The sequence below is a fragment of the Homalodisca vitripennis genome, chromosome 2, assembly GCF_021130785.1.
Source record: "Homalodisca vitripennis isolate AUS2020 chromosome 2, UT_GWSS_2.1, whole genome shotgun sequence".
Lineage (NCBI taxonomy): Eukaryota > Metazoa > Arthropoda > Insecta > Hemiptera > Cicadellidae > Homalodisca > Homalodisca vitripennis.
Genome location: NC_060208.1, coordinates 101,677,104 through 101,699,666, shown reverse-complemented (window position 1 = coordinate 101,699,666; position 22,563 = coordinate 101,677,104). Strand labels below are relative to the sequence as shown.

The following is a 22,563-nucleotide window of genomic DNA, read 5'->3' as shown; positions in this document are numbered from 1 at the left end:
AATATTCTGGATTTATTTAATTTGCTTGCACATTTTAACACACTCACCAGAATTAGTAGCCTACGTAATCAAATTCCTTATATTGTTGTATCTGATAGTTATCATTCACGCTCCGAATCTCCCACAAATGTATCAGTAGATTATGGAAACGTTGATGATACTAATATTGTTTATCAATCAATGACCCTTAAAAGAAATTTTTTTTAAATTTCATATTAATTTGTGTTGTGAAAATTGTGATCTATAAACTTCTTGATACTTCTGTCAACATAAATTTAATAATCCCGTATCCATAAACCCTATTTACATTTATATTTATTCATACCTTTTGAATAAATAGAATTAATAAAAATAAAATAAACAAAAGATTGGTAAACAGATGAATTATAATTTATATTGTAAACAAAACTTTATTATTGAAGTAATCAACTTGATGACAAACCTTTTTCAAACTATGTAAAAGCTATACATATTAAAAACCTTTTTTGTTGTTTACAAGCAATTTAAATACATGTTATATTTTAAAACGATAAAATATTATTCATATTTTACAACGTATTACTTGTAATTCATTCCCAATTATGGTGCAAAATTCAAAACGAGACTGGCTGAATATAAAAACAGTGAATTAACAAAAATCTTTTTCTATACTATACAGGGTGATTCAAAACTAAACGGCAATCTCTCGAGAGCTTATTCTATAGCTAAAAACAAGTAAAAAAGTTCATATAACCATATGCCCGGAAACGCTTCGTTAGCGAGTTACGCCTAGCGAAAGATTTCGCCCGGATTTCAGAACCCTTGGTGAAGTCAGGCCGTATAAAAATGGTAAAGGTAGTTACAAAGATACAAATACGATTGTTTTTTATGTTTTTATATCTGAAAAATTTATTAAAATTCGTCCCAGAGCTGTAAATGCAATACTTTCATAGATATCTTACGTAAAACACAAGAATTGGTGCAAAGAAATAACACATTTTTGTGTTTAACGTAAGATTACTTCCATAAATGTTAAATAAAGGTAATTTTTTTCTTAAACAGATTTGTAGAACATTTAATTCTGAAAAGATTCATGTGAATTACTTAGGGAAAAAATTAATAATAGGTATTGAAATTTAGCTTTATTTAAAAATAAAACAGACGCACAAAAATGCATATTCTTATCTGCATAAAATATTAACTAATGTTTAGGTTGTGAGTAACAGCTGATCATTTATTCAACACTTTTTATCGTCATATTTTCTTTGCAAAGGTTGGCAATATCAGCTGATCAACAATTAAGTTCATGAAGTAATATTTGAATAAACTTTATGGAGGTTCTTGTATTGTGGTGTGTGAAGATTGTATTTTGTGAGATCCTGTGATTATTTGGAAATATTTTATACAAGTGTATAGAATATTTTATTAAATATTTATTTTTAAAATATTTTATTAAATATTTATTTTTAAAATATTTTATTAAATATTTTTATAAAAGTGTATGTAATTATCTTAGTAAATAATGGCAGATAATGTAAATGGTATGTATTCGTTTGAAGAGTATACGGACATGATACTGATTTACGGCAAAGTTAACAAGAATGGTTTAGCTGCAGTTCAGGAATATCGTGATACTTTTCCACATCGAAGAACACCTGATCGCAAAACATTTGAAGCTGTGGAGAGACGACTTAGAGAAACTGGTAGCTTTAAACCGAATAGATACTGGTCGTCAACGTAGCGCAAGGAACTATAATAATGAACAAGCAATAATAAATGCTGTAGAATTATCACAACCACAAGCACCAGACGATTATCACGTCAGTTAAATATTTGCCAGTCAAGCGTATGGCGGACACTTCATGAAGCACAGTTGTACCCATTCCATATAACACGTGTTCAAGACTTATTACCGCAAGATCTTAATAAACGGAAGATGTTCTGCCGCTGGTTAAGAAGAAATTGTTTACGACATCAGTATTTTCTTCGGCGTATTCTCGTTACTGATGAATCCTGTTTTACTAGAAATGGAATTGTAAATTTTCGTAATACCCATACTTGGGCGTACGACAACCCACATGAAACTGCGACGAGGCATTTTCAACATACATTTTCAGTCAATGTATGGCTTGGTGTTCTGGGTGATAATTTGATTGGTCCATTTTTCCTCCCTAATCGACTTAATGGAGTAGCGTACTTAAATTTTTTAAGAACAAACCTGCCTACCCTCTTGGAAGATATTCCTGTTCAAAACAGAATAAATTCATGGTTTATGCACGACGGAGCACCTCCACATTTTTCTAATGATGTGAAAAACTATTTAAATGATACATACGGTAGACAATGGATTGGTCGAAATGGACCAGTAAAATGGCCACCACGTTCTCCTGACCTCACGCCAGCAGACTTTTTCTTATGGGGTTGGATGAAGTCAATTGTTTATTAAAAACGGATTAACACCATAGAGGAGTTACGTAATCGCATTACAGAGGCGGCAGAAACTATCAAGAATGCTCCAAACGTTATGAAACGCGCTAGAAAAGAGTGGATTCGTCGTGCGAAAACGTGCATTGCTAACAACGGAGGACACTTTGAGCAAATATTATAGGTGATTATTACAGTTTTATAAAGGTAAATACATTTTATGTTAATGTTCAGTCTAGAATAAATGATCAGCTGTTACTCACAACCTAAACATTAGTTAATATTTTATGCAGGTAAGAACTATATTAAGTTTTGAATCACCCTGTATATATATATTTTTTTTTAAAGGAGAAGTCGATCACCTTTTCCCCATATATAATTGGCATATAAGACCATTTTTTAAACATGTGCAAACGTTTCAAAATAAATTCATTTAAATTAGAATTTTAACAGTTTAGTATTCATAGACTATTATGCTGATTAAATGTACCCATATGACTGTTTATGTGTGATAATATGTATATTCTTGTTGATAACTGACAACGCGCCTGTTTTCTTGTAAAATAGTATTGTCCGAATTTTTTGCAGTAAGGATTTGGTTTTATTTGACTTCAGATTAAAATAAGACTAAGTCCATGCTAAAATATTAAAGAAAATGTGAATGTTGAGTTTAGCTCCTGTTTACCCTCCTCTTAATGCAGCTAACACTAAAAGGTGAACTGGAGCTAAACATCCACATTCAATCAACCCTTCTCACCTATGTTATGTGTATGAATAAATTATATTTTTATTTGATGTTGTTAAACCTAATAAAGTTTTACCAGTTAAAAGCAATACAACACATTGAACGTTTTAAGCATTTTTTAAGTTTGTTGTTATAATGAAGTTCAAACATTTATATTAAACTCTTTTCATTTTACATGGCAAACATTGACATATTATCTAATTAATAAGTAATTTCTTCTTGTGTAATTTCCACTGGATCTTAATAGTTTTATGAGAGAAATTAATATATTATGTTATAATTACATGCTGAACTTAATTAAAATCTTAAACCTTTGTTATTCTTAATGCCTTTCCGTTTAATTTTGTTATGCTTATTAATACTACAATTATAAATCTTTTACATACAAATATGTTAAAGCAAAATATAGGTGATGACTTGAAAACAATTAATTATTTGCTTTACTGCAAAAGGGTTTATTAATATTATTAAATAAAAAGCCGAAATGGTATATTTTCATTGTAACTATATCGAAAGTCCCATGAATTATAATAGTCATTGTTAATTCTATAGTTTGAACCAACAAACTGAATAAAGCAATTTATTCTTTACTATAATTCCACATTCCAACTATTTTAATGCTACATACGCTTGTTTATTATACTTATTATGTTTATTATGGTATACGCATCATAGGCCTAGGTGTAAGAAATTAAGATTAATATTATATAGTTAAATACATTTAGTACTATTTAATTTATGTACACAGATGTCTTTATTTAGTCTGTCTTTCCACTATTTAATATCTTTATTATTTAACCAGAAACTATTTTATGATAAAACTTAATGTTCAGAATTCACAAACTTCTAAATTTGTCTATGTAAGACTGCAATCTTTAAATTTGAAAGACTTTAAAATGTAATAATTATGCAATCTTTTTAATCGTCTACTGAAATTGGCCATTTTAATGTAATTACATTGTAATAATATGGATTTATATAAATGCATCTTACTGAAGTAAAAATAAGTAACATATTATATGCAATATTTAAGTGCTAATTAAACTTCTGTGTATGCCAGGGTACGTATACACATTTATAAAATATACTTTTATTACTTTCAAATATTTAGACCGGCCGGGCGGGTGATTGGGCTTGAACGGCATAAATGGGTGAGAATGATGACAACTCTTTGTTTTTCCACAACGATTGTTTAGAACTGGAATCATATTTTGAATACAAAGATTTTTTTTTTAGTAGTAATTCTGTTGATAAACTTAAAATATTCCATTGCAATATAAGAAGTATTTCAAAAAACTTTGACGAACTTTTGATTTATTTAAATGATCTTCCTTCGCTAGATATAATAATATTGACAGAGTGTTGGTTGAGGGGGGGTGAGGAGGGGTGGACCATTGACGGGTTTGACTTTGTACTTACTGATAAGCAGCGTAACAAGGCTGATGGTGTAGTTGTTTACTACAATAACCGGTTGTCAGTTACTGCATCACAGATTTCTATAGGTGACACGTACGGCATAAAACTCTACTTTAATTTTTGTCATAAAACATTTTGTCTCGTGGCTCTCTACCGTACGTTTGACTGCGACATTCAACTTTTTTTGGATTCTTTAGAACAGCGGTTCCCAAACTGGGGGGCGCGCCCCCCTGGGGGGGCGTGGAGAAAGTCCAGGGGGGGGCGTGACACCCAAATGAAATAAATAAAAAAAAATTACAAAAATAATTTCCTCATAATAATACTCCCCTCCCGCCATCGATGACCCCCACCACCCGTTACCTCCATTTGGCCTTGGCGTGAGTGCGAGTGTCCCTCCACTCCTACCACGCCCGCCTACCACTACCCCCACCGCATCTTCAATCCAATGTCAATAACCTTGCACTTTGTTCAGTGCTTGCGTTGTAACTAGTCCGTTCGCCAGTCCGTTGTGCCAACAGTGCTTTCCGTGAATTATCGTCAGCGTGTTTGCTGTATTGTGGGTGTTCTGTAATTGCTGCGACGTTTGAATTGGAGTAATTGTTTTTGTGTTGTGTGAGTTCTGTGTGAAGCTGAATCAGAGAAGATGATAATGTTGATCACCCTCAGTGCGTTATTTGCTATGAGGTATTAAGCAATGACGCGATGAGGCCTAATCGTCTTCTGAGACATTTGTCAACCAAACATGCCTCTTTAAAGGACAAACCTAAAGAGTTTTTCACTGCAAAATCTAAGAATTTAAAGCATGAAGTTAGATAGCACTGGATCTGCTGCTCAGTCATCTCTAAAAGTGCTTGAAGCTTTGTATGAATTATCTCTTATTATTGCTAAGGAAAAGAAAAGTCACACTATTGGTGAAACGCTTGTTAAACCGTGCATTTTAAAAGCAGCCGATGTTGTCCTTGGAACTGATAGTAGGCAAAAGCTATCACAAATACCACTTTCAGACAACACCGTAAAACGCCGCATTGATGATATGGCCAAGGACATTAAAAACCAGGTGGTTGATGCAATAAAAAAATCACCGTTTTTTGCTATCCAGCTTGACGAGAGTACAGACATAGCACAATGCTCTCATTTGCTTGTATATGTTCGTTACATTGAAAATGAAAGAATGAAGGATGAACTGATGTTTTCTACTGAGCTGTTGACCACTACTAAAGCTGTAGATGTGATGGAAGCAGTATCAGACTTTTTTAAGAAACACGAACTTTCTTGGCAAAAACTTATTGGTGTATGCACAGATGGTGCACCTTCAATGCTGGGTTCTCGTTCAGGCTTTGTGCAGTTGGTCAAAGAGAAAAATGCTGATGTGGTTGGGATTCATTGTTTTATTCACCGCCAAGCCTTGGCAGCAAAAACTCTTCCTAACGAACTCAATGCTGTTTTAAAGCTTTGTATTAAACTAGTCAACTACGTTAAGAACAGTGCATTAAATACTCGACTGTTTAAAATTCTGTGTGAAGATTTAGGAAGTGATCACAAAACGCTGCTATTTCATACAGAAGTACGATGGCTATCAAAAGGCAATATGTTGGGAAGACTATTTGAACTCCGTGATGAAGTGATAACGTTTTTGGCACAGCAGAAACAAAACGAGCTTAGTGCAGAGTTCAAAAAATCCTGGAACCAAGTGATTTTGGCCTATTTATCAGACTTTTTGACACGTTAAATAACCTAAACTTGAGACTGCAAGGTGCAGACTCAAATATAGTAACACATCGGGATGCCATCAAGATGTACGTTGAGAAACTACAACTTTGGATACGTAAAGTGTCAATGAACCCTAGCAACTATTCAAGTTTCAGCAAAGTAGTGTCAGTCTCAGAAGAAGTATGTTTTGAGGACGTTTTTGAAGGACCGCTTTTGAAAAACTTGATAATTGACCATTTGAAGAACCTCAAGGAGGAGTTCAGCAGGTACTTTCCTAACTTGTCAGAGGAGTTGTACAAACTATCAACTGACCCGTTCAACATGGACATACAGTTGCTGCCAGAAGAGTTGCAAGAGGAAGGAATAGAAATAAAAAATGACTCTGCTGCAAGATACGATTTTGACAAAATGGACAAGCCCTCATTTTGGTTAAAGTACTTAAAAGTTTACCCCAGTGTTTCAGGGAAAGCTGTTCGGATGTACTTGCCTTTTTCAACAACATACATGTGCGAAAAAGCGTTTTCAACTCTTGTGGCGATCAAAACCAAGTACCGCAACAAACTTGATGTCGAAAGTGACCTACGCTGTGCTTTGTCTGAAACTCAACCCAGGATCTGTCAGCTTATCCAGAACATGCAAGCGCACCCATCTCACTAAATTACATTTTATGTTTTGTTTTTGTAAGTAGGTAGGCCTATTGTTTCACCTTCCTTAAATTGAAAATGTATCTGTGTTACAATGTTAAATTTTGTATCAGTTATTATATTCGTTTTTCATGTAATACTTGTTTAAATTTTCACCATACGTACAATTATTGATATGTGTAGGGGGGTGTGGGGGGGTCTCCAAATAACCAGAGGGGGCGTGGTACAAAAAAGTTTGGGAACCCCTGCTTTAGAACATTATCTTGACAGTTTGAATAAGGACGAAATAGTTATCTTAGCTGGAGATTTCAACTTTGACTTGCTTGAAACAAACTCCCCTTATACTGACAGATACTTGAACTGTATAGTAGGTGCTGGTCTCATTCATTGTATAGATAAACCAACAAGGGTAACAAAATCTAGAAAGTCATGCCTGGATCACTTTATTATACGATATAACGACATGAACAATGTACAGGCAGCTGTGTTACAGACTGAGATTACTGATCACTATAGCACTGGTCTTACCATTACTTTTCCCGTTACAGCACCATCGGTTATGACAAATACAGCTTCACAGACGATTATAGACTCTGCACTCTTGTCCCGTAGTAATCTTGCTCATATTGACTGGAAGACGATTTTTCAGAACGAAAATGTAAACGGTTCTGCATACGAATTTTGTAAAATGGTAGGCCAAGCGATCGATAATTCTAGAAAACCAATTAAAAAGTCATCTAGATTCAAGAGGCTTAAGCCTTGGATTACAAATGATCTGATCAAATTAATTCGCGATAGAGATAAATTGAGCAAAAAAATTAAAAAACAGCCTTTTAATATAATTCTTAAAAATAATTATCGAACGTTAAGGCAATTTATTGCCAATTCTATCAAAACGTCTAAGCCTATTTACTACAGGGCTAAATTAAACGAATATCAAAATAATCCTAAATTGTTTTGGACTGTAATTAACGAATTGGCAGGTAAAAAAAATAATAAGGGTTTATTTCCGGTAGAAAGGTATCTGCATAATGTACCAAGTGTTACTCACGGTGTATGTAAAGAAGTCGCTAACGATTTCAACATGTTTTTTGCTAGCGTTGGACATAACTTGGCAAGTTCAATTAACACCGGGGGTGCATTAATTATCGATGATGCAGATTACGGGCGAGACTCACTGTTCACGCTTCGGACTGTCACTGAACTGGACCTATTCAGACACATTACTGCACTAAGTGGCGGGTCCGCTCCTGGTTATGACGGCGTCACAGCCTCTGCACTCAAAGATAATATTCATATTTTCTCTAAACCTTTTCTACATATTTTAAATCTCAGCTTGGCATACGGTATATTTCCTGATAGTTTTAAGTTAGCTAAAGTAATCCCACTTCACAAGGCTAGCACATTTACGGAGAAAAATAACTATCGTCCCATTTCTTTGTTAAGTGTGTTCTCCAAGGTGCTGGAGAGAATCGTCAAAGAGCAGTTTGTAAATTACCTTCAACACAACCATATTTTAGCGGAGTGTCAATACGGGTTTAGGGCTGATAAAAACATTTCAGACGTTCTCTTTGATGTAAACAAAGAAATTTATCATACTTTGTCAGATGGTATGAGGAGCTTTTTAATTTTCCTTGACCTAAAGAAAGCATTTGATAGTGTAGATAGAAACAAATTAATTTACAAATTATCAGCTATAGGTGTAACGGGTAATGCTCTCGCATGGTTTAGGAGCTACCTTGCGGACGGACGGCAGTTTGTGTCTGTCTGCGGTGTGAATGGTGATGAGCTTCCTGTGGATTATGGTGTAGTTCAAGGAAGCACTCTGGGCCCTATATTATTTTTGATATACATTAACAACATTTCAAAACTGCAGATTCATGGTAAACTATTTCTTTTTGCTGATGACTCGCTAATTATTATCAAAGGTAAATCTTGGCAGGATGTTCAAAATAAATCTTTAAATGACCTCATGACAATTAAAAAATGGATGGACCAAAATGTTTTATCACTTAACATCTCAAAAACTAAATTTATGCCCCTTTCTCTTACATCAAATTCAGATTACAACTTACACGATTTAATTATTCATAATTGTAATAATCACTATAACAATGCCTGTGGATGTAATAAAATCGAGAAAGTGTCGTCATACAAATATTTGGGTGTGTTGTTTGATTCTCGAATGAAATGGATAGATCACATTAATTTCTTAAAAAATAAAGCAAGAAAGTATATATTTGCTTTTAGGCAGTTAAATAGCATTTTGAGTTTTGATGAAACTAAAATCGTTTATTTTGCTTATGTGCAATCCCTTTTTTCGTATGGCATTCTAGCTTGGGGGGGGTGCTTTTCCTTCACATATTAAAAGTTTAGATATAGTTCAGAAATCTATTCTGAAAGCCGGTTTTGCAAAGTGTAGACGATATCCCTCTGATTTATTGTTTCAAGAAACAGGAATTCTGCCAATTAAAAAAAATTTTATTAAAGTCTTATTTATTCATATTTACAAACATTTTGGCTCAATTTTTCTACAATCCCACATTTTTATAACACAAGATATGCAAATATAGTCGGAATTAACACTATTCACCAACACAAATCATTTGCGACAACAAACAGTTTTTATCTAGCACACATTTTATATCGAAATTATTCTAATAGTTTTAGAAATTTCAAGCTGTTCGACTCTCCCTCTCTTGAGGTTTTTAAGAAACATGTCAAGGAGTTTTTGATTCTCATAAGCAGTGAGAGTGCCCAGTTACTTATCTCTGTTGACTACAGACGGACCTAGACTGTCTGACACTGACTGATGGCACTGTCCTCTCTCCTCTCCTCTTCAAACTATATACAGGGTGTCAATTAAGTCTGGAACCTCTTTTTTAATTTTTGAACCATAATAGAAAGAAATACCAAAGTTCACACGTGCTTACTGGTGATAGTAATGCGCACATCTGCCCAATTACCGACCAGATAATCCCTTTGGGGGACGGTCCACAAGGAGTCAGACAAAATTCTTAAATAGCAGCATAGGTCAAGTTTGGTATCAAATTAAAGGTCTTACTTAGCAGAGTACAATGCCGCAAACCGGACTTCAAAAGGTGGATTCATTCAGTAGTTATAGCTATTTGAATTTTAAAACAATTGCACAATGTAAATTATTAAGTATTACAAGTAAACACCAATTTTTAAGTACCTGTGATCAAAGTAAATGTTCAAAATGTTCCCCTCCCATCATCTGACAATGTAGTAATCGAAGCCAGGAATCAATAATTATTACCAATAACACAACTACTGTTAGAATGTGAAAGTGGCAGATTGAGTCATACACAGCATCCACAGAAACTTAACGTTTGGGCAGGTATTATAGGAAATCAAATTATGGGCCCATTATTTATCAATGGTAATTGAAATGGTGACTCGTATCTAGCAATGCTCCAAAATGAGATAATTCCTGCACTACAAGCTGCTATTGGTCGACAATTTCAAAGAATTTATTTCCAACAAGATGGCGCGCCACCACACTTTGCTCTCCTTGTTAGAGAATACTTGGATACAATATTCCTTCACAGATGGATTGGAAGACGTGGTGCAGTAGAGTGACCTGCTCCTTCCCCTGATTTATCTCTGCTGGATTTTTTTCTTTCGCTATACCTCAAAGATAAAGTTTGTCGTACTAAGCCTCGAGATTTGGCGCACCTAAGAAATCTCATAGTCCAAGAAGCTCAAGATATTCCTCGTGACTACCTTCAAAATGCAGTGGATGGCTTTTACAATCGCCTAGAACATTTTGAACACTTACTTTGATCACAGGTACTTAAAAATTGGTATTTACTTGTAATACTTAATAATTTACATTGTTCAATTGTTTTAAAATTCAAATAGCTATAACTACTGAATGAATCCACCTTTTGAAGTCCGGTTTGTGGCATTGTACTCTGCTAAGTAAGACGTTTAATTCGATACCAAACTTGACCTATGCTGCTATTTAAGAATTTTGTCTGACTCCTTGTGGACCGTCCCCCAAAGGGATTATCTGGTCGGTAATTGGGCAGATGTGTGCGTTACTATCACCAGTAAGCACGTGTGAACTTTGGTATTTTTTTATATTGTGGTTTTAAAATTAAAAAAGAGGTTCCAGACTTAATTGACACCCTGTATAATAAAATCCAATCACTTAAGTAATTAGCCTATTTTTTGTAATTTTTGTTCACTCAATATTTTTATTTGTTTTGTCTACTTTCTCCACTATATTGCTGATTATCGGAATTCGAGGTCATATCCGTTGTTTATTCTGCTTTAGATGTCTTCTTTCAATTATCATATTTTATAAAATTAATCTACACTCTGCTCGAGATAAAATTCGAATCGTAACAATTTCAACTCGAGTCTACACACAGGCCATTAAGGCCCATGTAGGCTCTTTTCCCATTATTTGAATTTATCCAGAAATTATGTAGCAAATTTAATGCTGTTTTTACTAGGTATGCGTGTATGTATGTGGATATGTATGTATGTGTATGTGTATGTACATGTATATATATATATATATATATATATATATATATATATATATCTTTATTATATCATCTCTTTATTCATTATATTGATTTATTTATGTAACACAAGTCTTTTTTATATTATTTAACGTTAATTATTTAATTTTAGTTTTTGAATTGTATTACTAGAATACTTCTGTATGTTTATATGAATTAGATAATATACAAATGCTACATTTGTTATCATTTCAATGTAAAGGTTTATTTTGTATTTTATTTCTTTTTGTGTGTGGAAATAAACGTGATTTGATTTGATTTGATTTGATTTGTGACATGTATAATAGTAATATTAATAGTATATGTAGAAGAACTTAACTCGAAGTAAAAGTATTTACAAAATTCTCATTGTCTTATTTTGAAATAATGTCACCATATTTGGAATGTTATCATGAAAATGCTAGATACAGTTTCCTTTCATCAATCAAGTCACTCACAGTTTGTGTAAACTTTACAAGCTGTCAAAGATATGGTTTAACACATACAATATTTATCTAAATATAAATTTTACCATTAAGGTTAACCACTAATATTTTAAAGGCCTGGAAACACAAGTTTGTTGTGTACTTTTCCTGCAAATCAAACTTATTTCATGCATTCTTAAAACTGAAAAAAATGTAGAGATTCATAAAAGGTATGATTTCATTAAAAGTAAAACTTACTCCAGAACCGATATGCGCACAAGAAAAATCAGCATCATATATGTCTTGAGGAATCACATCTGGGTCATATTCATCAAAAAATATCGAAAACAAACCTGACCTTGTTGACAGGATTAAAATACAAACAAAGAATAGCTTCCACATTGTACAAGGTAAAATAATAAAGAGTGGTTGGTCCTACATTCAACTCTCCCCACATGACTACATTACAGAAAACTATTTACAACTTATGTTATATAACTGGCTTATTCTCTCTGTTGATTAACAGTGCACACTTTAGACACATTAGTTGGTTTTGATTATTCTGATAACATCTGGTAATGAAACTTATCTATTATAAAGCTGCAAGAATGATTCATTCTAATAATTTGTAACCTCTATGAACGTAATATAGACTTAAATATTAAAAATATTTAGTGTTTTTATATCATAGTGATTTTACCATACAAATAGAAATGCTAAAACATGGAAAAGAGTTAAAAATAAATTAGCATTCATACTATTGAAATTAAATGTAAAATGTCTGTATCTATTGACTGATAGTTTATCATATAGACAATTAAAAAATAATATGAAGGTTGGAATATATTTCAAGTTTTCTTCAGCATTGGCATTGAAAATACTGTGAATTTTCAAATGTTCTAGAAAATTTTGAAATTTGTAAACTGATAAGCATAGTTTTTTTGATGGAAAATCACTAAAGTCAAACTTTTAAAAGGTGTGAAAAATGTGATATTAGAACATAAAATTGGAATAAAAAGAAACATATCTACACAGAGTTGCAAACAATTCACTCTGTTGGAAATTTTATAACCAATTTAAACAGAAATATGCAATGTTTTTACTGATAAGTATTGTGTTGCACTCTTGGAAATCAAACCTATAAAGGTTGTTACCTTGTTTTATCGATATCCAAGATCTGAATAAATATTGCACCCATTAAGAAATGAAATATTCTTCTTTATCATTTGGAAGAAGCTAAGCAATGAGATTATATGGAATGCTGTACTGCAAGATATTTTTGAGATAGAAATGTAGAGCAAACTTTGGAACACTCCGAAGGTTCAGTGTAATTGTCAAAATATCTCAAAAGTCCAATGAATATTCTTGAAATTAATTTTGCAAATAAGTACATACAAATCTTTCCAATAGTCGAATTGAGTATTTTTGTTCAAATTTCCTTTAATCCTACACATTTTACATCTGCTGTTTGCCTTATCCTTAATATCTCAATAGGACTGATAATCATTGCTTGTATAAGCATTTACTTTGATCTTGATTTACTTTAATATTTTGAAAACAATAAGATAACGATTTCTAATTTACACTGAAACCCTAGCCACTTATGTATTTTTAGGTCTGGGGTAGTCTTCTTCAGAAGGCATCCCAAGCTTTTGAATACCATGCAACAAAATTAGGTTTATTTACACATAAATCTTCCTAAGTTAAGTTTTATATTTCAAATCATCCATTTTTCTCAGTTTGCTGCAGAGAATTTAAAGAAATTTTTACTTACCTTTTCATTTTTATTATGTGTTATCTATTTTGCATCAAATTATTATTTCTCTGTTTATGGCATTCAGTTAAAAATAAAATGTTTATTAATACTAAATGTAATGGAGTAAATATAATGTGAGTCACTACCATTGATTAACAAAAGTTTCCGTCAGTATTAAAGGATGTAAATGTTTTAATACTGTCTCTATTAAATTATGAGCCAATATGTGTTCTTAAATTTTTAACATGTTCCTTAAAAATGTTCATATTTTAATATTCCTATTATTGGGTCCATTTATGACATGGCACATTGTTTTAGATAGTTGTTAGCAACTTAAGTTATCTGGTATGTATTGAATTTGTTAGGTTAAGAGGCCAGCAAACGTGTTGTAAACATTTGAATTTAAAGAATTGAATAATTATTTATCCCACCTTCACTATCACATTACAGTATCACATTTGACAATCTGAACTGCATCGATTTAAGAGTAGTTTACAATATGGCCAGCGTTAATGACTTTTTCAGCATCCCAAGATGACTCGCCTTTCTTGCGATGAACTTATTCCTTTTGGCCAAAATTTGTGTGATTCTGGCCGTAGTACTGCCCAGTCTGCAGCAGGATGATGAGTTTGGCAATGACTACATGGTGGATGAGCTGCCAGGCCAGAGAGAAAAGGTAGGTGCTGGTGCTTAAAATTATAGACCGATTAGATTAAATGTTGAGAATCAAAATCAATTTATGATCTATTGTGCTGATGTTAGTTTCATATCAACTGATGTTAGTGGTTGTGATGCTTCTAAGAGAGAGAAATTTATTCCACCAAAAATGTTTAATTAACTTATTTTCATGATTTTGTTACTGTGATATGAGTGAAAATTGTTTCAGCCTACAAAATCCTACCAACTGTTTGACATTGGGTTTGACTAAGTGGGATATTTTATCATCTAGACAGAACATCACAGGCTGTTTACACCTACATTCTATTCTCTATACCACTGATACTACTCTTTTTATAAATATTTTACTATTGTCTAAATAAAATTGTGCTATAACTCGTAAAATATAGAACGTTTTGTCTTGATATTTAAATTATCAAATGAAGTCACTTACTTATAAAGAGAAACAAATATAATTACTACTACCAAACAACTTAACCATCCACCACCACCCACACCATCACCTTTTGAGTCACCAGCTACAAGATTAAGGTAGTTTTACATTATAGTTCATAAGAACTTTTATTTTGAGACCTCCAGATTTTGATCCGCCTAGATTCTAAAAGCCTCTGGTCTCTGGGTATATACTGTAATACATTACATCTGGGACAATCTATCCTTTGGAAACCCATGCCAAATAACTACCATACATACCAAACGTACCAGTTACTAGAATCATTCTGTAAAATTCCACCATAAACTCTAGATATTCTCAACTTCTAGGGCGGCTTGTACAGGTTTATGTTACCTGTACTTGTTCAATTACCTGTATGTTGAATAACCTGGTCTATTTTTGATCTCTACGCCAAGCAAGGATATATATATATATATATATATATATATATGTATCTGGTTCCACTAGACCTCTTGGAACCTTGACTCTGTACGTTTCTGTCTCTGATAGCCTTTGGCGTTCTCATTTCTGAAGCCTTACAACCTCTGAAACTTCTCAAACCATTGAAGCTTCCAGCCTGGGAAAGTTTCCTATTTAGAAATTTTTAGTCTCAAGGAGATTCTAACTTTTTAAATGAGACTGCAATGAGCTGCCTCAAACTAATATTTCTTTTTGGTTATCTAAAGCTAAGTTACTAAATCCTGCTGTCTTATTACTCTCTCAAGGAAGAAATAATTGATGTAAAAATGTATAATAAATGCAGAGATAGGAGACACATTTAGAGCAAAAATTTTGGTACAAAAAATGGAAAATTTCTTGAAAATATTATGAAAGATTGTAAAGCATTTAATTTGTTTTAATAATGGTCAATGAAAATGTTTTCTAAATTTAAGAAATATGCCTTATGGTCAATAATTAGATATATTGACGTAGGGCAAATAAGTTTACTGATATTATTTTGTTAGAAGTAAATTAATTAAGGATTAATTTGTACTACAGATAATCTAAACAATTTGATTAAACAAACTGAATTTGATTACATACCAGTTAGGGTAGTTAAATGAACAAATACAAATGATCTATGGTAGTTTTTGGCCTCTGGAGACTTCCTATCTCTGAAAGTTTCCAAGTTATGGAAGTCTTACAATCTCAATAAATCCTACCACTAAATGTTCCTTATCCTAGGAAGTCTCAACTACTCACAGACATTTTTGATACCTTTAATCTCCGAAAAATGAATTCATTTGTGGGAAAGTAACTTTTAAAATTTACGTTTTCAGAACATTAAAGTTTAGTTGTCTAGATTTTTTTCTAGAGTATAACAAGCATCAATAAACGTATAAACATGGTAATGTCATAATTTTCAATTCTCAATAAACATCAAAGCACTCTGTTAATTTAAGTATTTGTTATTATTCTATTTTTAAAGAACCTTTTCTTTTTTACTGCTATTAGTGGTTAGGTGTAAGAGAGGACTAAGTAGTCCTAACCTTGTCAATTATTCAATTTTGTGTTATGTACAATAGGAAATTTTAAATTTCATTTCTGCAGAGGATTGTTCCATATAATAGTTAGAATGAAAGAAGTTGTAGTAAGCTGATAGATTAATGTATCCATATTTATAAATTGTTTTAGCTTCTTACGTAATGCTAGCGATCTTACAGGAAGAAAAAGGTTTTCTTAATTAAGCTTATTATCTTAATGTATACTAAGTAATATAATTTGATTACGTAAGAGAAAATATCATTTAATTTTACTATTGTTTAAAGTTTCATATATGCATTGCTATTTTACATTATTTAAATTTAGAACATTTTTGCTGTAATTTAAAATAGTAAAACAATTAGCACACCAAATATATATATATATATATATATATATATATATATATATATATATATATATATATTTACATCAAGATAAAATCCATATATGACTATTATAAAACAAAAGGATCCCAATACTAGCCCCTATTGTGCACTACTTTGAACAGGTTTGAAATGTTACAGATCATTGCTTTCTATTACATCTTGGGTTTTATAACTGTAACAAGATTGAACAAAATTAATTCATTGCCCATTACAGCATGGTATGTTAACTTCATGTAAAGGAACTGATATTTCATTGAGTCCAACACTATATTAAGATTCACTAATGCTACACATATAGTTGTTTTTGTTATTTTTTTTTAATTTTCAAAATGGAATAGCACATTTTCTAAATTTTTTAAAGTGTCTAAATAGTATATGAAGAAGCCCAAACTGATCTATACATAAGCAATGTTTAAATTTATATAAAAACACATATACTTAACCACAGACATATATATTCATATACCAATCTGAACTTGATGTGACCTATCCATCTAAAATGTTGAAGAGCATTTACTGTTAATAATCTTACTATTAAATACAATTTTTTTTCTTTAAATGTGTATCTTCAAATTAGACCAATAATTTTACGAAAACCTCTACATGTAAGAAATATTAAGTACTATTATCTCACAAATTAAATTTGTTTTGTTAATTTTTGGGTTAGAATATCATGGAAACAAACTCCCCCTTGTTTATGTCAACATGTGTGTGTGAATGTATAAGGGGTTGCTTATAACTATAATTATAAGGGGTTTCTTGACGATTGCGATGCAATGTTGAATTGTAAAGAAAATGCAATAAAAGATGATTTGATTTGATTTGATTTGATTTGACATTTATTCAGAATAATATAAGTATGCTTAACATCTTAAGGGAAGGATTATAATCTAACAATTTTGTTACTAAATCAATAAAGAATTTCCTGAAACAATACACTTTCCTTTTTTAGTCCATTGAACTTAAAACACGATAAATTTCTTCACTGTCATTAAGATTGTTCAAGATTAGAATCTGGGGGCCTGTAAACTTTAAGAATAGCACAATTATATTTTTTGACAAAAACAATGCAAGGACTTTAAAATATAAGTCTGAACAACACGTTTTACAAAAACAGTGTAAAAATACATCTTCTTTTGTAATGCATTTACCACTCTCAGCAGGAAGTTGTCTACAATACATATGACCCAATAAATACCCTTTAGGAATGTAATCATGTCAAGACCAGTCCTCACTGATAGTTAAAATATCAAGCTTTTACCTATTTATTGTCATGTTTAACATGTCTATTTTATGTTATGAATGAATTATTGGGGTACCGGTAATAAAGGGTAGAAGATCTGTTTACAGTATGGTTCTCGATGAAGGAGGGGGGGGGGGGTTGATTGTGGCTGAAGTCCTGCTGCAAAGGTACATTGTATACATTGTAATGAATGGCAAAATGGCAAAACAGTCAAGCCAAAGGTGTTTCAATACAAAATAAATGTTACGCCATATCTCGGCGCTATTTATTTATCTTGCGGTATTTTTCTGTACCACTGTGTTTTTAATATTGTAACCCACACAAAAATAGTGCTATGTTCTTGGTGATCACCAGCTGTTCCCACAATGGTGTGGCACACGTGTTGAATGCAGCAGTCGCCTTACAGCACAGTCAGATTAATAGTAGCCGGTTGCACTTAGTATATACTATCAAATAAAAGTGTATCTTCTGCTAAACAAAAGAACAAAATCAAATGTGGTGAATGAAAATTTGTTTACAGTAACAGCTAATGATGTTTGTTTTTGGCATAGATTTTGAGACAGATCATTAATTTTTCATCCATGTAAAACTGGCATTAGTGAAAGCTGTCAGGTGTCGAGGGGGATTTAGACATGTCCCAGTCATCACTGTGCTATTTCTGTGTGTTCTCTAGTAATGAGACTTTAGTTTTTGTAATATAATTCAATAGCGTATACACACTTTAATTACACTATACTATGTGATAGCTTTCATGCAAAAGCTACAAATGTTATGCAATACATTATTGTAATGTTTCTATTCTAGACCGGGGCCAGACCCAAGTCCGCCAGGGAAGCCATGAGGCAAGCCTCCCGGTTGGCCCAGAAGCTTCCAAGAAGTGATGAATCTGACCAATCCTACGCTATCTTACAAGGCCCTGCCGTAATATCCATATTTCTATTAGCATACTGAAATACACAATATATAACTTAAATGTATGTTACAAAAATTAAATATAAATAAAATTTAACCATTTGTACTTTTGTAATTTAATTGTGTATGAAATATCACTCCATACTTTGTTTTACTTTATGATTAATGAATACACTGTAGAGGTTAACATATTTTGAACAAGAATTTTGCTTTATCCATGTACTTTATTAACAAAAATAGAGTTTTTATGGTACCTATGTTAAAAATTTGTTCCACTATTCCATTTCTTCTTGAACTGGTCTAGTCAAGCACATAATAGGCTGAGCATTTAGGTGATTATGATTGAATCTAGAAAACATGGTATTTAATTTCAACAAATATAAATCTACCAAAGTCTAATTTTATTTATTTGTTTTAACTTTTTTACAGCTAGGAGGAGCAAGAGGGCTGAGGGTCCAAGTTAGTGTAAGTTGAGTCTTGTTTAGTTCATTAGAATTCTCTACATCAGCCCCTGTGATGAAAGAAGTGATTGATGTTGTTGCTATTTTCAGGACACAATAGCAGTAACCACACCAAGATACAATTCCAGACGCCCTCGCAACCTAAGAAAGGTATTGTAAAGTTTAACTATATACCTGGTAGTGAATTATGTTATTGTTTTTTCTGCAGTACTTTTTCATCTTGCCAAACATTAATTCAAACTAACTTCCTAAGAATAAGGCATTTCTCATCAACACTAATTTCAATACAATACATTTCACCATTTAGGGCTTCTAGGAGCTCCTAGCCAATAATTGAGGGGCCATCTCTAAATTAAGTAACACCCCAGTAGGAGAGGGGGGTTTTCAGCAGCATAACGCACCGTTAACGTTATTGTTACAAGTCCGTTACAAGGGAGGGAGGGGGGCCTGAAAAGACAGATTTTAGCATTATGTAACTTAGGGATGGCCTCTGAAGCTTCTAGAAGGTTTTCCTTAAGGGAACTCCCATTTTTTCACATTTCCAGCAACAAAAATAGAAACAAAGGAGATTTATGATACAGGTAGGCAAGAAAGGAAAGTAACATTAAGATGATTTCTAATATAAGAACAATGACTACTTTCGAGTTCATTTTAGCTCACATATAGAGAAGATGAATTATTTGTTTCTATGTTGCATTCTACAGCTCTACAGGTCCTTCCACTTACTGAACATCATATGACTGTTTCAAGGAACTCAAATAGTTGTTTCACTAAATACCCTAAATTAAGTACTCTGCACTTTGAGATGGCCATGCACTCTCCAAGTGGTAATATACTCTAAGAAGATGATGTTATAGACCTTAACATTGTATTAAGAGAAATAACCAGTCTTAATCATAGTCTAGAAGCCAAGAGCCAATTTGCATTGTATATGCACACAACCTGGTTTTCCTTGAAATTGATAGAAGAAAATTTCCTAAGAATGAAATGGATTGTCGTCCATGATAATTTTGGTGGAGCTAGAAATGAGAGGGTCAGAAAGGGTTAAAAATGTGAACAGACCACCAGACACAAATAATAGATATATCATCGTCACACAACTACATCAAAAGATTGAAAGTCACCAATTTAACGGTCTGTATGAGGTTGGCTGATGCTCATTTAACATTTATTTCCATATCTAATGGTTGGTTTCAAGTGTGTCACACTAAGAAAATATGATTTGAGAAAAAATCTAAGGGAAATTTCTCTATTGATTCCAAGGAAATCTACTTTGTGTACTTATACAATGAAATTTGGCTCTTGGGCCTTGGACCATCTTGGACCATTACTAGTTATTTATATATGTGGACACTTTCTCAAGATGGAATTAAACACTGAGCACAGAACTCCATTGAGTGAATAAATTCACCTTCTGGTAATGCTATTGTGGACTGCAACTATCTTGATTTAGACAGCCAGGGCATTAGACAGAACGCTACACTTGGCTGATTTTGAACATAAACCTGTACACTGACACCATCTGGTCAATCCATCACAGAGTTGAAGATTTTTATTTTGCAGAAAAATGAAGATAGCCAGAAAGCCAAAAGCCAAAGATTTAATCTACTAGTTCTTAATCAAAAAATAACATCCAGGTTACAGCCCTCAGTACAATATTTATAATGAGGGAAAATAATATTAATGGCAACACATAATCCTCCCTTACACCTTGGTCCATACATTAAACCCACTGCAACTCATCTGTCACTTCAAATCCTGATGAATTCTAACTCCATAGAGGTTCATTACACACTTTTAAAACCTTTGGAACACTCCTAACTCTTTCAAAATTTTAATAATGGGAACGTGTTGAATCATGCTCTCAAACACTTTAGCAACATCTAGTAACAAAATTTACTCAACAGTCATTGTCCTTGCAACCTTAGTTCAAATAAATTACATCCATCTTCTGAAGGCTAGATCTTATAAATGCCTCACAACTATCTATGTGGTTAGGGCTGGATTTACACATGAGCTAAAAAGCTATAGCCCAGAACAGCTAAACAAATTTTAGTAATATTTAAATAATTAAAAAGAAAGTAAATAACTGTATTACATAAAACTCTCAAAACAAAGCTGAATATAGAGCCAGTGTTTTTACAACAGATTTGACGATTATTAAAACTATCCCCATTCTAAAAACCAAAATTTAATCTAAATAGCTTGAGACTAATATCAGTACTAAAAATTGTCCAAAAATATTTGAGAAAGTTGTTTATTCTTGTATAATGTACAATCTAATGTGCATTATTGTAATACAGTACATGAATTTAGATAATTACTGAACTTCTTTCTTGGAATCAATAATATAATATGTTTATCTCAGTTTGTGTTTCATCACAATCTCTCCACAATTTCCGTTTTGTCTTTATTTCTTATAAAAACTGTAGCATCCGTGAACACAATTTGACTCTCTTTTCTGAGGTAAATAAGGCTTTTGATGTTATCGACCATGGATTGTCACAGTTTCTTATGATAGTATATATGAGTCAAGGATGAGAAATGGAATAGTTATCTGGGTATTTTCTTTCTTCAGAATTTCAAATAAATTTTTTTTGTACCAGGCCTTCCGGATAGTCTTGGGCCGTGAGAGAGTTGTAGAGGACAGTTGTCGGCCAAATAGTGTCTGGTCGATAACAAAGAGATATCACTTCCCCCCTCTTTATCGATTTATCATTGCATTAATTTTGTTTTTAATAAAGACCATTTGTTTTTAATAAATACAATTTGTTTAAAAATCCAGGTCATAGTTAAAACAATCGAAATTAAAATCTAAACATTTATAAAAATTAAATTCTCTGCTTTGAACATAAATAATTTAACTTTGTCTCTTGAAATAAACACGGCTTCAAGTTCACTATTATTTAGGACAAAATTTGGACGCCACCTTTAGGTCTGATTGGTATTTACAGTTTGCATGAAGTTCTCAAGATTATTTGAATATGAGCTTCACATTTACTTGCTAATAAAGCATTTTTAGTTATTATTAGTTATTTATACAGGGTGAGTCTAAAAGGACTTTACAACTTTAAAATTATATAGATATTTATTGACTTACTTACAGACTTGATATATGTGTTATTTTGTAGTAAATTATTTCAAGTTTATTGTCATATTCTTATTTCGGTTCGATTTGACTTCCATTAGTGATAAGGCAAACATCCCACCGGTAATCAATTTCTCGCCACACCCGTTCTAGCAAATCTGGTGTAACTTCAGCAACCGCAACTGTGATTCTTCTTCTTAGATCTGCAAGACTGGCTGGTAGAGGTGGAACATACACTTGATC

General features: G+C 32.5%; 2 protein-coding genes across 7 annotated transcripts in view; one reads left to right on the top strand and one right to left on the bottom strand.

Annotated features, from left to right (window-relative positions):
• Positions 1-22,563, bottom strand: part of LOC124354469 — a 36,207-nt gene that overhangs the window by 4,571 nt on the left and 9,073 nt on the right. The window contains exon 1 of one of the 3 annotated variants that reach the window (XM_046804942.1): positions 12,137-12,409. The exons of the other annotated variants lie outside the window; for them this stretch is intronic. Within the exon in view, the coding sequence (XP_046660898.1) occupies positions 12,137-12,280 (144 nt within the window). The 5' untranslated portion in view covers positions 12,281-12,409. Of the gene's footprint in view, positions 1-12,136; positions 12,410-22,563 lie in introns of those variants that run through there. 3 annotated transcript variants of the gene reach the window in all.
• LOC124354468 overlaps positions 14,125-22,563 on the top strand; it is a 44,671-nt gene continuing 36,232 nt past the window's right edge. For 2 of the 4 annotated variants that reach the window (XM_046804940.1, XM_046804937.1), the window contains exons 1-4: positions 14,126-14,310; positions 18,664-18,780; positions 19,201-19,236; positions 19,323-19,382. In XM_046804940.1, the coding sequence (XP_046660896.1) occupies positions 14,188-14,310; positions 18,664-18,780; positions 19,201-19,236; positions 19,323-19,382 (336 nt within the window). In that variant the 5' untranslated portion in view covers positions 14,126-14,187. Of the gene's footprint in view, positions 14,311-18,663; positions 18,781-19,200; positions 19,237-19,322; positions 19,383-22,563 lie in introns of all 4 variants that reach the window. The other 2 variants (XM_046804938.1, XM_046804941.1) reach the window with 2 other exon arrangements.